General features: G+C 45.0%; 1 protein-coding gene across 2 annotated transcripts in view; it reads left to right on the plus strand.

Moving 5' to 3' along the window:
* The window catches only part of prkd3 (protein kinase D3), a 35,936-nt gene that overhangs the window by 14,614 nt on the left and 4,254 nt on the right, over window positions 1-17,068 (plus strand). The window contains exons 3-15 of one of the 2 annotated variants that reach the window (XM_004566529.6): window positions 3,873-4,011; window positions 7,863-7,994; window positions 8,524-8,681; window positions 9,570-9,762; window positions 9,847-9,924; window positions 10,002-10,188; window positions 11,030-11,153; window positions 11,357-11,434; window positions 13,981-14,257; window positions 15,349-15,401; window positions 15,790-15,862; window positions 15,949-16,055; window positions 16,166-16,327. In XM_004566529.6, coding sequence (XP_004566586.1) covers window positions 3,873-4,011; window positions 7,863-7,994; window positions 8,524-8,681; window positions 9,570-9,762; window positions 9,847-9,924; window positions 10,002-10,188; window positions 11,030-11,153; window positions 11,357-11,434; window positions 13,981-14,257; window positions 15,349-15,401; window positions 15,790-15,862; window positions 15,949-16,055; window positions 16,166-16,327 — 1,761 coding nt within the window. Of the gene's footprint in view, window positions 1-3,872; window positions 4,012-7,862; window positions 7,995-8,523; window positions 8,682-9,566; window positions 9,763-9,846; window positions 9,925-10,001; window positions 10,189-11,029; window positions 11,154-11,356; window positions 11,435-13,980; window positions 14,258-15,348; window positions 15,402-15,789; window positions 15,863-15,948; window positions 16,056-16,165; window positions 16,328-17,068 lie in introns of both variants that reach the window. The other variant, XM_004566528.6, reaches the window with a different exon arrangement.

Consider the following 17,068-nt stretch of genomic DNA (forward strand, 5'->3'; position numbering starts at 1 on the left):
CAGCAGCCGCACAGAATACATGAGCTACGACTTGTGATTCATTTCACTCATTTATCATTTTGTGTCTGATAGGAATAAGCATCAATATTCCTCAAAGCTACACCTTTTTTCTTTTTCCAGTCAGATCATTTTTTCTTGGCCGTCTTGAGATAATTTGTTTTTGGCTTCTAATAAAATGGGACCATATTTCAAATCTGTCCCGCTCTTTCCTTCATCTCCTGCCTCTTACCCTCTTTCCTTACAGCAGGATTTAGCATATCAATGGCGGATTAGTTCGTTTAACAAAAGCTTACTACTGCAAAGCCCCTTTCCACTTGTCTTTCCAGCCTGACTTGTGGACCTCACACAGCTTCTCCTCGCCGGGGTCTTTGGTGTACGTGTGTGGTCGCGGCTGCTCGGCTGAATGGACTCTCGTTCGAAGATGACAAAAGACGTGCTTAGTCACTACGGGCTTCGGAAATGTATGCAGCAGCATGTGTGGGTGATGGTGTGTAAGGACGTATATGTGCACAGGCACACGCTGGAGGTGAATGGTTTATTTTTACATGCGGGAAGGAGAGAATGTATAAATGCAGTGCTTTATACGTCCATCCACCCGCAGGTCGGCCTTCGGCTTTCCCTCTACGCCTGCGATCAGAACAACAAACTGTTAAAACGTTGTCCTAAACCTGCCAGTCTATTGTTCTTGTACCATAGGCTTCCTCTTACTTTAGTAGGGCATGGAAAAAAGTAATGTCCTCTGCCCTTGGAGCTGCTATGTTCTTGCCTGCAGATGCAGATGCTCTGGAATGGGACTCATTCTGTACAGTGGAAAGTGCTGCACGAGGAGCCAAGAGGAGGTGACTCAAGCTGGCTAGATATGGGCATCAACCTCAGCTTTTGTGTGTGCGTGTGTTTGTGTGTCCAAGTGCAGGCGTGTCAGGCGGGTGGAGGAAAACCCTACCGTGACACTGCAGCCGGCTCAGGAAGGATGCCCCCCTCCTCCCGCCTTTGGTGCTGATGGTTTGAGCCATACAGCATTAATCACCTGAAAGCGTGACAGGATTAGGATGTAGATATGTCAGCCGAGGCATCGAGCTGGAAAGGTTTCGTTCTACAGTCGCGTGCCTTGTTTTTACACTCTGAGCAAAATCAGCTTCTCATGCAGTTTGAATATAACTGAAATAGTCTTCATATATGGATTATGTTGCCACGTAGTTGTTGTTGTGAGGTCAGTGCACAGGTTTACGTCATGACTGAGCAGGAGTAGGGATACAAATAGAAATACATTTGTCATTCATGGAGTCATGGGGAAAATTAGCCCAGCGTGCAATAAGGAGGGAGGCGTCTGTCCTGACAGGTAGTCAGCCAACGAGAGTGTTAACGTGTGAGCAGCAAGCATTTTGTGCAAAAGTGGAACATCTGGAGAACAGGAAGAGAACATCCAGGCTGTCGCTGCACATGCTACAACTTCTTTTGTTCTGATGATTCCCAGTTTGATCAGACAGGTTCCAGATGGTGCTGCATGCTGGATCAAAATCTAATGGTGCTTTTCTACGCTGATAAGCCCACCTCCAACACCACGGGATGAAATGCAGCCAGAAACCATGACAGCGCCTCCACCGTGCTTTACAGAAACTGACTGTTGTAGCTCTCTCCTGACCTCCCCTTCTACTGAGTCGTTTCCGATGAAAGTCTCATCTCTCAGGTCCCGTGTCTGGTCTTTACTGGGCTTTATTTTTATTTATTCATAAGCACATGACCTTCAGATACTGCTGAGCTGCTGTAGGTAGGTTTTTAAGCCTGCCTGCTGTTTCATCTTTTGTCCTCCACTTGTTGTTTCCTTTCATGTTTTTAAGGACACATTTCACACCATCCTGAGATACTCCAGGTTTTCAGCAAATAGCTCCAAAAACTATTTGTTTGACTTAAGTTGTGTTATCTTTATCATTTTCCATAGATTCAGATGAAGACATGAGAACAAATGATGCGTACTAAGTCCATTTCTTGATTTAGGCGCTCTTTTTATGCTCGAATGATTGTGTGGTGCTTTAACAAGGAAACCATAACGTTCCTGTGAAAATGGACTGAAAATGGGAGAAAAAGCAGCCAATGTCATAATAAAATGAAAGGGAATCAGGGGTGGCTCAAGACTTTTGCACACTACCATATTTGAAAATTTTTGTTATTAGAAGACATTTAATTTTTTCTTGGAATGAGCCTGTTGAAAGTGCATGAATGCTTTTGTAAGCACCCCACTGTTGGGCCTTTCAGTGGAAAAAACCATTGCCGTATAATTTCCCCTGGGGGACACTGTTCCCCTCCACAGCGGGAGTTCCGAGTGCATGTTGGGGGCAGGGGTCCAGCTCCTTTATTACAATGCATCTGTATTCCACTGCTGACTGAAGCACCATCGGTTATCGGTTGCTTTGCAGAATTTACATTTTTACCTTTAGGCATTTCATCCTTCTGGCTTAGTTGACACAAGTCATGTGATACACTCGTGATTTCCCCAGGCCATCAATCTGTCTCGCTTTCTCTCTCTCTCTGTGTTTCTTGGCAGTTATAAGCCACCAGGTGTCTTATGTGTCCTGTGCCTAGACACTGTACCAACCCCTGGTACTCCCAGGACACAGTGGCATTGTTCTGTGTGGCCCATTGAATGTGACCCTGGTTCAGGGGGAAACAGCTGGTGGATTCTTCAGTACCAACCTACTTGGCATCAAGGCTGGGCTCTTGCCTTGGCGTTAAACTACAGCGTCACAGTTCCCAATCCGTGTAGGGACAGCTTTGAAAATTCATTGGGGGTCGCTGGACTTTTTCCGCCGTGTCAGGTGTGCAGATGTGTTGTTATGCTGCGCAGGTTCCTGGTATTCAAAGCGCATTTCTCCTTTGAACTTTGAAAAGTCTGAGCAAAGAGGAGAGATCCTTGCCAAGTAGATGTTCAGTAAGTTTCACTTTGATTTGACCTTTGATGGCGTTTCCTCCTTTTAAACACGACAGACGTGCTGCGGAGCCACAGCACGACAACACTGGGCAAACTCTGCCGTTTCGCCGCATGGACAGTGGATATTTTCATTATAGGCCTATCCCTGTGACAAGAACATGGCTTTCTAAGAGGTTATGGGCTGCCCTCACCACAGGAAGTGACTCAGTATTGACTGGCGCTGCACTTCCTGTATGCTGATTCTTCTGAACTCCTCTCAGGATGTTTACCTTCTCCTTCTCCCCGTCTACCTCTCCCACCCTCTACCCCGCCCCTTTCCCTGGTCATGTGACTTTATGTCGCACACTCAGCTGCAGTTCACGACCAGCTTGTCAAGGTTTGTTTTGGTCAACACGCTGTGAGCGGTGATAGCTGCTGTTGGGCGTTTTAGACACGCTTGAATAATGGTGATTCATCTTATAGTAGAAAGCTGCTCAAATCCAGCGGAAACACTTCAACAGCTAAAGCAGACACATCATCGATTCGTCTTAATAGATGACTCAGAAAACTCAAAGTGCACAATGCAGAACACACGGGTTTAAATGCAAGCCACTCGTTTTGAATTAGTCTGTACTGAATTATTCCAAGTATATAGTGTCGATTACTCTGAGGGAGGAAAGGGGCTCTCTTCCTGAGCCACTGGGTTCACAATACTGCACACAAGCGGTGATGTAAGCTGCTGGAACTGACATAATGTGAGTGTGTGCGTGCTTGAAAAAGAATCAAGACAGCTGGCTGATCCATACCTTTTTAAATGCTCTGTATTAGATTTGAGCCACTGCAGAGCATAACCATAAATGTCCACGTACTGGGCATCGCGTCTCGGGACATTTAACTTTACCGGTATTCGTTATGCCTACAATTAAACTTGCTTATTTCTTTTTGTTGTATCTCCCTTTCTCTCCAGTTCCCGGAGTGCGGCTTCTTTGGCATGTACGACAAGATCCTGCTATTCCGCCACGACTTAAACGATGAGAACATCCTGCAGAGGCTGACTGCAGCTGAAGACATCCATGAAGGAGACCTCATTGAGGTGGTGCTTTCTGGTATGCAAAGCAGTCTGATGTCATTTCGCACCTCACCGTAAATGTGTTTGTACAGTGTATGCACATTTTCCATCCTCTAATTTAAGAGGTCAAAATAGCATTAAGTGAAATGTTAGTTGGCATATTTGTAAAGGAAAAAAAGACATTCTAGAGCTGCGCTGTTGAAGAGTAGAAAATAAAACTTCCCAGTTCAGATTAGTTATCCAGATAGTTTAGCTTACGGCCACATTCAGGTGAGAGCTACATGTGGACTGATTTTAATTAAATGCAGCTGCAGACAAAGAGTGTTACAGTTTGAGCCACTGATGATGACTTTATGCAAACACAGTTTTTTCATGCAAAAGCACAGATATTCGATGATTGGACTTCTGCTCTCAAACATAATTATTTTACTGCACTTCTTCTGTTCGTTGTCTATGCAGAATTAATGTATAATTATTGAGCTTGTGCCTGATTTGCATATTTAGTGATCGTATTTAGCCTTAATACGATGATGCTATCTGTTACTTACATTTTTTTTTACCTTAAATACTGCTTTTAAGAAAAAATGTGTGTAATTTTACAGCTCATAACTCTAAATACAGAGGCTCATTATCCAAGGCAGATATCTCACATCCATCCAAGCTCCGCAGCGTTATTTCTGTTTATATTCTCGGGATTTTGAAGGGTTTGTAGAGCTTTTATTCAGAGACGGATTCACTGAACATTCTGTTCCTAAAAACATGGTGGAAACTATTTTTCCTGCCTTTTGATATCATTTTTTATTTATGAGCGATAAAATGAGATTTTTTAAATCTTAAATTCAACAAAGGAAACAAAAAATTTTGAGCTTGGCTTCATCCAGTGTTCATATTTCTGTTTTAGGAAAATATCTAAACGTGTCTTGTTTGCAGCTTAGACATCAGCGTATTGAGTGGTTTTAATAGGACGGATGATTGTCTTAGCATACGTGATAAACTGCTTTACTTGTGGTATATGTTGGAAGTTGTGACCCATTTACCTGCAGTGACTCCCCTAATATAAACCCAGCAGCAGACTTGTTCATGTATTTAGAGGATTATACTATAAACCAAATTCTTCTAAATCTGGCAGCGCACTTCCTCCAATTTGCCCAGTTTTTTCAGTCTTTTCTTATATACAAACTGTGATACAGTGCAGTGTGTTTGCTGGCACAGTGTTGCTGCTGTTTTAGACTTCTAGACTTCCAAAACAGGAGAAAAATGAATATAAAACTCCTCCGAGCAGTATAAACCACGTGTTTGCAAAGTCTAAACAATTGTCTGAAAGTAATACGCTTCAAGTATTCGAGTCAGCTTATTTTTTTTAAATTTTGGGCCCGGCCGTCGTTGCCACACCTTCATAAACACGGTCTTTTGTGTCTTGTTCGGGGGTCCCGTTGGGGCTGAGATGCTTGTTGTGAGCGTCCGCTGTGCTCTCCCAAAATAAATATTAGTCTTGAGCAATTTTCTGTCATTAGTGAACGAATACAAGCAGACAGTCCTCTCAAACACTTGCTTTCTGTGTGACGTTTGAGTTTTTTCTTTCCATAATTTTCCACCTTTGCAAAACTACACAGGTGCTCGGTTTTTCTTTGTTATTTCCTGCGATGAATGAGCCGGCTTCCTCTGCGGTGCTGAGACCAACAAATGGCTTAGGATATCTGTTCTGCTCCAATCTGTGCTGCTGCTCCATCTGCCTCCACTGGGAAGCACCTGACACCACCTGTGCCGAGTTCCCCCCTCTCTCCTGGGCTGACAGTATTGTTTGCAGGGATTTAGTCAGGGGATGATTGTATAGTTTCAGGATCTGAGGATACTTCAGGCTGAGGAATGTAGACTAAAGACTGGAGAACTTCCTTCTTTTTGTTTCTGTCTGTGTTTGTCTTGTGCTCTCTTTTGTGTCAGTCTCTGTGGCTCGCAATTCCCTCCCCGCTTTCTCTCGTTCTAATCCCCCCCCTACCTGAACAAATCCGTCTGCAGGTGTTAGCGCCAACAGTGGAGCCAGGCGATTTATAACCTGAGACATACCTGCTGAAAACGGCTGTAGAAGATCTCAGATTTGCTACACATGGACACATGCTTCATCTCACAATCTGTGAACGCGACCTTCTTTTTGAGAGGCGCTTTGCATGTCGGACGCTTGATCTTTGCGTATGAAACACAACCTTTTCCCACCGCGCAGTTTCTCTCTCGTCCTCGTCTCCATTCAGTTTTTCCTCGGCGAGCTTGTTTTTGGATTGCGCGGCTGTGGGAGAAGGACGGTCTGAATATCTCCTTCTCTGCAAGAAGCAGGCAGAAGTGGCTTTTTCTTGGCTGCGAGCTCAAAGAAAAAGGCTTGTTTTTCCTGCAGTAAGTGATTGTAGTAGACCCGCGGAGTGTAAACACGCTCTGATGTGCGGGGCGGCCCTATGCAGCGGACGCTGCGCAGGCCATCTCGGCCCATGAGGTTTGAGGTTTGGCCTGACCGAGTGTCCCTTTGTTCTGTTTCTCACTCCTCCTAAATTCCCACCCACTTTCACAAGCCCCTTATTCACCGCCACGGGCCGCGTGAAATTGATATTTTACAACACCTTCTGCTTGTCATAAATATAACTAACTTGTTTTTGTGAGATGGAAACTTTTGACTCCGAATGGAAACTCGGTGCCTCCGAGCGAACAGATAGCACATTCATGCGAGCCCCGCCGCTCGTGAGAAGCGCTCTGAAAAACAACGTGTCGAGTTTATGTTTGGAGTTGTTTGATACTTATTAGCACGATAACCATTACGTAACACTGTGACTGCTAAGAAGTGGCCAGTTGTTTTGCAGACGCGTGTGCAGAAAGCTCATGAAGGCTGCCTTTCATGTGTCTGTGTGAGAAAGCTGTGCGCGCCTCTCGACATGTGACCTCGCTGAGCTCTTTCTCCTCTTCTTCCCAAACTGCCAACATCACCCCACCAGCCGCTGTAGTTCTCAACAGCCGCCCCGAATTGTCTCAGATCTTTAATATTCCTGCAAATGTCTGTAAATATTTTCCATTCCAGGGATTATGACATCAAAATGTTTGCTTTCCCATTTGACCTGTCCTGCATTCTTTGCTCAAATTAAGAGATCGGATTCGTTTAACCAACTGCCTTTTTGTTTCCTCCCGTCTTTACTCATATCAGATGCTGCTTTTAAGCAAAGGACGTTTCACATTTGTTTTTTTAAGCTGAAAATGCCTTCATCGGCAAACACAACGAAATGGCGTTAGCACATTTGCTGCTTAACCCAAGAGTAAATATTAACCGTCCCCTCGCTGGTCACTGCTGCCACATAAGTGACTGCATAGGAACAGAGGAGGCACAGTCACACACTCAGGGATATTTGGCAGCATGAGCCTTATCTTACTCATCTTCACATCTTTGATGATTCACAGCCGTGATTAGCCAAGTCTTGTTGCGACAAACTCACTGTGTCTCATTTGACACAGAAATGTGGAAAAGATGAAGACAAATAAGAGAGAAACAGAAAGAGAGACATATTCACGGCTCTGCTGATTCGATATTCGGTTCTTAATAACAAACAGGAATAAAATGCATGTCTCTGGTGTCTTATGGGCGTGCCCTATCACTCGATCACGCTCGTGTGGTGCAGATGTGATGCCCTCTACTGCAGCAGTGAGACATAGCATCCGTGTTTATGTGCAGCAAGTGGAGCGTGTAGAGTAGATCTTCCCTGTGCAAGCTCACATGCACCTACTTACTTACATTAAAAAAATGTATTCAAAAATATTTATTCTTCATCTTTAATGATTTTCTTTAGATTAGAAGTTTCTTTGTGAACTTTTCTATTTTCTATCTTTACTCAAACAACCTCTGCTTTTTGTTTCTAGCTCAAGCCACAGTTGAAGATTTCCAGATCCGACCCCATGCCCTTTACGTCCACTCCTACAAGGCCCCCACCTTCTGCGACTACTGTGGCGAGATGCTATGGGGTCTCGTTCGGCAGGGGCTTAAATGTGAAGGTTAGACGCTCGCGCACACAGTGGCACTCACACTTGGATCAATTCTACCAAATTCCCAAGAACTTGGCCTTTATCTGCACCTTCCTTTTTATTGCATCCGCACTCAAACACAGATCCAAAAACACACCACATATCTGACCTTGTAACTGTATCAGGGAGATATAGAGGCAAACAAGAACAATGTGGCGCAGGCACAGTAGCCGTTGAAATGCTTGACATTCAGATCCCAGTGGACTCATGTCGCGCTCGCTTTCCTTACATTTTTTCACATTGTTGAATCATACTTGAAATATGTTCTTGTGTTTTCGTGTCAAGTTCTCCGCTGACAGCAAATTAAGTTTAAAGAGAGAAGATTTATTCACCAGTGAAACATTCCTGGCCATAAATTCTCGTACTAAGCCTGTTTATCAGCAGGACCATCTTGTGGCTGATTTGCAAAATGAGACGTTTCTTCACTGCATTTCTTACGATGATGTCATCTTTCCATGAGTTCGGTAACTAATGTGATCTGTTTTTTTGCTTTATTAAGGATGTGGGCTAAACTACCACAAGCGCTGTGCCTTCAAGATCCCAAATAACTGTAGTGGTGTGAGGAAGAGGCGACTGTCCAATGTTTCACTGCCTGGACCATCTCTCTCTGTCCCCCGACCTTTACCTGCTGAAAATGCAGTGGTTGTCCTGGATGAGGTAAGCTCGGATTGCTGTGAGTGTGACTGGATGAAGGTGCTCGGATAGAGAAAGAGCAGCGTAGAGGAATTTTAGTAGCTGCGAATTCTCTGAACAGAAGGGAAAATGTGAGGATTACTGTTTTATCCATATGTAAAATGAACTCACTGAAGCGTTGTCTTAAATGGAAAAAATGAAGACAAATGAGGGAGAAGCAGGAAGAGAGACATATTCGGAGCAAGTATGTGTGGCAGGCAATCCACATGCAGCTCACAGGCTCTGCCTCCACTGTTAAATGTTTCTAAACTTATCAAATGTGGCTCTTTTCCACGAGTGAACCTCCTGGGCCCTGTTGTAGAATACCACTGATGCAGAAAATTGAATTGTGCTGCACAGAGCTCTGTGGAGAGATCCTCAGCGAGGTCTTACGAAACCGTTTTTGCATAAGCCCACACTGAGATATTCCCCTCTTGTCTTTGTCTCTCCAAAAGGTCACCAGGAAATGTAATTATGTTAATGACATTAAAAGTCCATAGAAGTCCAAGTTTATGTATCTGCTCACTTGTTGGCAAAAAGTGAAGAAAACTCCATTCCTGACAGATTCCAGACTGCTCCATTTATCCACCAAAAAATCACAACTAAACTCTAATGTGTGGCAAGAGTGACAAATCTGATCGTCTGTTTGGACCAATAGAAGCGCAGACACTACTCACTTTTTTCTTTGATGTCTTTTACTCACATGTCATTACTCACTCTCTTTGTCTGTCACTCACATACTCCCTCTGAGGCTCTTCTACCTCTGTTTTTATCTTATTTATTTATCTTTCCTCTTTCGCTTCCTTCCTGCATATGGTTTTTAATTCTTCCGAATACCCCCCGTCTTCCCCTTTTCCCATCCAACCCCAGCAGCAGAGGTCCCATCAGGAGGCAGGGAAGCGCATCCCGTCCTGGAGCGGCCGGCCTATTTGGATGGATAAGATGGAAAAGACACGGGTTAAGGTGCCACACACGTTCGCCATTCACACCTACACTCGTCCTACTATCTGCCAGTACTGCAAGCGTCTGCTCAAAGGTCTCTTCCGCCAGGGCATGCAGTGTAAAGGTAGGCTGACCAATGAAGATTCCGCTACAGAGGACGTGGAACAGCAGCGCTTTACCATAACTATCATAACATTTTGTTTCCTAGACTGCAGATTCAACTGCCATAAGCGCTGTGCTTCAAAGGTACCAAGAGACTGTTTAGGTGAGGTGGACTTCAATGGAGGTAAGTTCTACATCATCTTTCAAACTGACAGTTGTTTATTTCTCATATTTGTAATTCTAATAAAAGTTCTTGTGCAGAGCCAGCGAGCCCTGGGCCGGACTCAGACACTACCATGGATACAATGGAGGTAGACAGTAATTACATGGATTGTGGCAGAGGGATGGATGATCCAGATGAACCATCCACTCCGGATGAGAGGATGTTTGAAATGGACTCGCCGTTGCTGGACAGGGAGAAGGATGAAGAGCCCATCAAGACTATTAGGTATGAACATACTGGTTAATCCAGGCCAGCTGTAGCCCAAAACTGCAGTCGTTTACATTTGATGTTCCATGGAGACTAAGAGGCACCAGTGACACCAGGGACAAGGACGACTGCTTAACTCTTTCCTTCATAAACACGACATCTGGCGACCTCACCTGTACGCTGACCAGTTTTGCCACCTGAGTTCATGTCAGTAAAGTTGTTGTTTGGGGACCGTTAGGATAGTTTGTGGGTTTTTTCAAGGGATAGAAATCAGCCTCACTAACTTCTTCGTTCTCTAGGCAGTCCTTACATAGAACAGACACCGCTCAGTTCAGAAAAGAGCTTCAAGGATTATTCCTAGAAGACAAGTCAGACACGGGATTAAAAAGAAGAGCTAGGGTGGATTGGCCAATCAGGTGGCTAATCTATCAGCTGATGTGGGATGAATGTCAGAGTTCATGCAAACTACCCAGTCCTGGTTTCTGATGTCATTTTTGTATTTTTGTTCTACTCTACTGTAATCGAACAATTGAGTAAAAAGGGATCAGAAACAAGAAGAGGAGGGGAAGACATTCAAGGTTGCTACTCTGATCTAAACTGGGGAATTTGGGGTTATTTTTTAACTACTAGGTCTAACGCTCCAACTCCTCTGTTTATTCTCCAGCTGCAGCAGCAGAGTCTGATGTTTCCTAGAGTGTTACGTAAAACATAAAAAAAGCGCTTCACTTCGTATGAGGGATGTCTCAGGAAGTACCTGCTGTGCTCTGAATAGTGTTTCGTTAATGAAATCATAACTCTGAGTTACGGTAATTGTGATAATCATCACTAAATAAAAAAAAACCTCCTTTTATGTTTGCAGCCCCTCCACTAGCACCAACATCCCTCTGATGCGGGTGGTCCAGTCCATCAAACACACCAAGAGGCGGAGCTCCACGGTGGTGAAGGAGGGCTGGATGGTTCATTACACGAGCAGGGACAACCTGGTAAGACTGATAACCCCAAAGCCCAACAGAGGAGCTTAGCCTGAAACGGCTCTGCCCTAAATGTATGCTGGGGAAACTGTTCACATGTGCTGAAATCAGCACACGAGGTATTTTCCTTGTGAAATAAAATTTTGAACTTCCGTAATATTGGTAGGTGGTCCATATTTTGCCACTAGGACTAACTCGGGGTTTCCATTTAACAGCGGAAGAGGCATTACTGGAGGCTGGACAGCAAAAGCCTGAGTCTCTTCCAGAACGACACCGGAGCCAAGTTCTACAAAGTAAGATTAAAACTATTATTTCTGCCGTGTTCTTGGAAAACCACGGCTTCAGCTCGATCTGGTGCGACGAACTATTATTCATAAGAATATCAGAAAAGCTGCAGCGTCCAGTCTGTGCAGAGTTATATCATGAAAATCCCCACAGTGCTTAGACAGAATTCACCCGCTCTACTGTCTTATGATTCAAACGTGTCATTTAGGAAAGATCTGTTTTCATATTCAGGTATAAAGGCTGTCTGTCATGCTTATGAGTGATATGTAAATAAAATCTACCCGGTGGCAGCCGCGTGACTCAGCTGAAGGCTGCCGCTTCACAACTGTAAACTACCCTGTGGTCACTTCGTCCCACTGAAATTCCCCCTGTGGTTTTTCACAATGCCGCCTGGTCTCTTCGCTGCTTGAAGTGAAAGGGTCGCAGTCTCGGAGTTTCTGCGTTTCATCATCCTCAGTATCACTAACAGCAGAGATGGGACATTTAAATGGGGTTTTGAAGAAAATGTCAGACTGCGTCTGTCACACAAAAGAGTTTTGATTAGCTCTTATTTTAGGGAAGGGAAAACATTTCTAAAAAGTCACGCTGCGAGCTGTTGAATGCTGGCTTTGATTCTTTTTCTAATCCTCAGTGTTCGCTTTGAGTGAAATGTGAATATTTAAACGTGTAAATGGAGTTGAGGAGAATATGTGTGACACTTCCCTCTCGGTGGCAGCGCCGTAGTCAGTCATTACGCCGCCACAGGGGCTTAATAGCACAGTAATTACACAGTGAGGCCTGGGGGAGGGAAGTACAGGCTGCAAGGTAAAGACTTCCACATGTGTGTCGTGTGTGCTGTGTAGGATGGAGTGTGTAATTATCTTATTGTTCTTCTCGCTTTGTGCGTTTTGAGACTTTAACACCTCTTCGAATTGTGGTCAGAGGTATGTTGCAACAGGGCGCTGAGTAGGACGCGGCAGAGTTTCCACTTCGGTTGAGCGAGTCTCAAACAGGTGGTCTCGCTCACAGCTCTGCTTATTGTCCTGCCTGCCTTCTTTTTGTTTTTTCTCCGTCCGCATTTGTTGTGAAGCAAGTTTTGGAAAAACTGTATTCCTTCCCCCTTCTCTCCCAATTATTCTGTCACACCCTGCGTCCCCGGCCACTAAATCCTCGGAGAGGAAACCTCAGCGGGGACCGACTCCTCGGGTGTGTTTACAGGGCAGCTTTATGTGGTTCTTTATTATCAACTTGGCACTCAGCTATGTTTAAAAGCTTCAGGAGGCTAATTGAAGGCTTGCTGTAAATCTCCTTTTTATGCTCCAAAGTTTGGTCTTTGCCTCTTGCTTCAGAGCAGAGGATTTTTATCTGGGACAGATAACATGAAATTATTTCCTGTAGTATTTTGGGGGGAGGGGGTCTTCTACCGAAACCACTGCTTCTCCATGAGCTCCGCTGGTATCCGGAAAGCCGTCTGCCTCGAGCTCTTTCCTTTCATTCCTCCCCAGTTTCTAGCCTGCTGCTCATCAGTGTGTGGCCGCCGTCCTCCCCACTCCCCTTTTCTTTATACCTCCAATCTGATTAGTGGTGGTCGCGTGGTGGCTCGCTCGCCAGGCATGGCAGCCATTTTCACCATTTGGAAGCCATAACAGCTCCTCGTTTGAAGATGAGACCCCTGTACTTGTGGCTTTCTCTGAAGAAGCTTTCATGGGGTGAGGGGGCTTCTCCCTGTCACAGTATCACACACGCCCACTCACAAACGACCCCGTGGAGGAACGGTAGTTGCTTGGTCTTTTGTCTTGGTGGCTAGTGGTAGCGCCAGCGCCTCGTGCTCAGATGGGGCCTCTTGCTGGCCCTGCCTTGTAATCAGGGAACCGCTTGAGCCGCCGCAGAGCGCGCTCACGTGACCAGGCCCTGCTAACCACAAGCACTTCATCTGATACTGTGTGGTGAGCCACGCAGAGCAGACGGCGTGCGCCTCTTTGAGCCCCCATTGGTTGGAAATTGTCTGTATTTGTAATTTCGGCCCTCCCTCCCACCTTTGATTTGACAGTGAGTTAGACGGGCGAGGGGGGGACTTTTAAAGTGTAGTGCGGCTCCACTTTCTGTTTGTGCTCACAAGTCAAGCGAAGAGGAAGGCAGAAAGTTAGAGCGGGGACGACTGAGTGCGGCGTGTGTGTGAGTGTTACTTCCTCTGTCTTTACCTTTTGTGTATCATTGCTTAATTGTGGATTTGCTCATTTAGTAGCATGATATGTTTTTGATTGAAGAAAGTATTTTTTCATATTCTTCTAGTTTACAGCCAGCATCGGCTATAAGAGATTTTTATTTCTCCACCACTCCATCCCAGCACTTTATATGTGCAGCACTGTGTGGAGGGGGAGTGTATCTGTTTGTTTTGGTTCCTTCAGAAGTTCATGTGCTCTTGGACTTGCATAAATTGTTTACTGGCTGAAACATTAAGAAAGACAGAAAAGAAGACTCTGATTCTTGCTTGAGCTTTCATTGAGAAATGCAGATTGTGCTCTTTTATGTTTCGTCTGCTTTTCTTATCAGTTCTCCTTCACTGCTTCCACAGGAAATCCCTCTGTCTGAGATCCTCCAGGTAGAGCAGTGCAGAGACTACAGCAATCTGGCTCAGGGCAGCAACCCTCACTGCTTTGAGATCATCACAGCCACCATGGTCTACTATGTAGGGGAGAACAACGGCAGTCACTACCACAGCCCTGCTCTGGCCGCCTCTGGAGTCGGCATGGAGGTGGCTCAAGGCTGGGAGAAGGCCATCAGACAGGCCCTGATGCCCGTCACGCCTCAGCCCAGTGTAGCCAGCGCTGCCGGCCAAGGCAAAGATCACAGTAAGTAGAATTTATCAGAACTTTCTTGTGCTAAAAATGCTGCTGATATGTCTCCGGATGAAAAACTTGTTTGTTTTTTTTATCTTGTGTTTGTAGGAATGAAATCAGCTTGCATGTGTCTTTGGTTAGCGCATGAAGCAGGCTTGTTACCTGTCGCGGCCGTGACAAACGAGAACTGTTTGCTCATATAGAAAGAAAAAGGCTCTCTGTGCCCCGTCGTAGGCGATTTTTAAACTACTTTGATGACCTTAAAGTTGATGTCCTCGGTTAACTTTTGCTAGCCTGGGAAAGCCCTGACTCAGGGTCTGTAGGCCAAAGGAAGTGGGGCTGTGAAGTCACTGTTTGGGGATGACAGTAGTGTAAGTAGTGAAGTGACATAACTGTATGGAAACTGAGCTTTTGATGGTCAGGGCAGCGATAATATCTCCCAGTCGCCGAAAAAAGAGAGAGAAATGAGAAATGTGCACAGTTTGAGGTTAACTGATAACGAGCGTGACATGAGAAAACCTGAGAAAAGACGCTAGAAGCCAACCTGATAAGATAACTCAAACTCACTACATAGATGTGAATTCATTTACTAATGAACTAAGCCGCACTTTACTATCAGTAGATGAAACGTTTAATCTGCAGATGACAGCGTGATGTGTGTGTTTGTCTCTGTTAATTGAAAAATCAAAGCATTGTCTAAGAGTGAAATTCCATCTTTGTGTCGAGCATTACCTCACAGAAAGTTTTCTGCTGGCTTTTATCTCCGGCTTTCTGTCCAATGCCTAGTATGCAGAATTAGTTTCTGCGGCTGTCTGAATCCCCAGTTTTGAAATGCATTGCATACTTTCAGCATTCAGTCACAGATAGCTTTCCAGATCAATTTTATAGCCAATTCATTGTGTAATAAAATGCTTCATTATGTGGGGCTGTGAGTTATTGCGTGCAGCTGTGATAAGATTGCAGGTTTTAGAAAAGTAGAAATACTGGTATCTGAGCAAGCTCTGATTACAGTTGCTTAAGAATTTAGTGTCTGCTTTGTGCATTGGCAGAGTGATGTTGTGTTACTTGTTGAATGTGGAAATATCATGTGTTTCCCTCTGCAGAAGAGCTGTCTATTAGCATATCTGTGTCCAACTGCCAGGTCCAGGAGAATGTGGTAAGTGGAGCTTCTTTTTTCTCTTAGATGCTGTTGCACAATTTCCCAGCACAGCTCGCAAATTTATGCATTCATATGCTATTAAAATAGTTGCTGTGGTTAGATCAGAAACGGTATCCTAGTGCGCCTGTCGCCGAAACATCCAGTGGAAGCTTTTACGCTGCAGAAATGGGGAAGCTGCAGACTCATTTTTTGGTCATGGAGTTTTCGTCTCAGTTCCACTTCTGCATTTAGTGAAAGTTGCCTATTTGGCAATACCTGAAAAACATTTTGGAAGGGCAGCAGTTCTGCCAAAACCAAAGATGATGTAACTGTTGCAGCATGGAAAGTTCACTTGAATGTTTCCACAAGCAGAGGAAAATTAACGGTGTAAATTACGCCCGTGTAGGATATTGCCTCGGTGTACCAAATATTCTCCGATGAAGTGCTGGGATCGGGCCAGTTTGGCATTGTGTATGGAGGTATGTTTGTGCTTTAGTTAAAAGGAACATTTTATATTCAGTGTCTGTGCTGTGAATTGATGTTTTTTTCTGTTTGGCAAACACAGGCAAACACAGAAAGAGCGGCAGAGATGTGGCCATCAAGGTTATTGACAAGATGAGATTTCCTACCAAGCAGGAGAGTCAGCTGCGGAATGAGGTCGCCATATTACAGGTAATCACTGATAACAGTTAAGAGAAAATCCCGCTCATTACATTTGTCACTGGTTTACATTTACTCTTAGCGTATTCCTCGTTTGAAGCCTTTGATCTGTTTCTCTGTAGAATCTGCATCACCCGGGTATCGTTAACTTGGAGTGCATGTTTGAGACGCCTGAGCGGGTGTTTGTCGTCATGGAGAAGCTGCACGGCGACATGCTGGAGATGATCCTGTCGAGCGAGAAGAGCAAACTGCCTGAACGAATCACCAAGTTCCTCGTGACGCAGGTCTGCACCGCTGAAACACGGCTCTCTGCCCTTTCACGCAGCCTTCTTCACCCCTCAGTTCTCAAATCAAGATTTTGTCCTAACACTGAAATAGTCAGATAATGACAGTCACTGAGAATCGAGCAGCTTTGCTGCATGTTTCATCCTCTTAGTGCTGTGTCTTCCTTCCCTTCTCTCTCTGTGCCCTATTTTGGGGGTGTAATGGGTCTGTGCTCCAGCTCAGGGGCCTGTTTATTCTTGTGGTGAGCTGATTGGAGGGAATTGTTTACGGGATTTGGTCTGTATGGCATCACGGCCTCCTCCCTGGCTGTGGATTACAGCCTTCAGTATACTGGTGGCTCTGTGGCCTGATTAGAGGAGCAGCAGGCTCCGTGGATCTCGGGTACCAAACGGGAGCGGGGCCATTAACAACAACCCCATTAGCTGCGGCAGGCTCGGCTCAGATGTGGCCAGGAGGGCCTCTGCTAAAGCCAGGGTCAGGATCGGCGAGCCAGGCCCTCTGTGGTCTTGGGGCAGGGCCATGGGCAGACATGCATGCAGCGCTCACTTACAATAGGCCTTGTGAATATAGATGAGATGATGAGATGAGATCATGTGTCCGTTATATGGCAGTGCTGGTAAAGATGCAAGTATTTAAGGGCATTAGTATGTTTATATTGCTACTATTTTTCCACATGGCAGCACCATAGAGTCTCCTCCATACATTACACAAACAGCACTCTGTTCATAGCGTACGGTTTA

The sequence above is a fragment of the Maylandia zebra genome, linkage group LG19 (assembly GCF_041146795.1).
Source record: "Maylandia zebra isolate NMK-2024a linkage group LG19, Mzebra_GT3a, whole genome shotgun sequence".
In the NCBI taxonomy this organism is placed as follows: domain Eukaryota; kingdom Metazoa; phylum Chordata; class Actinopteri; order Cichliformes; family Cichlidae; genus Maylandia; species Maylandia zebra.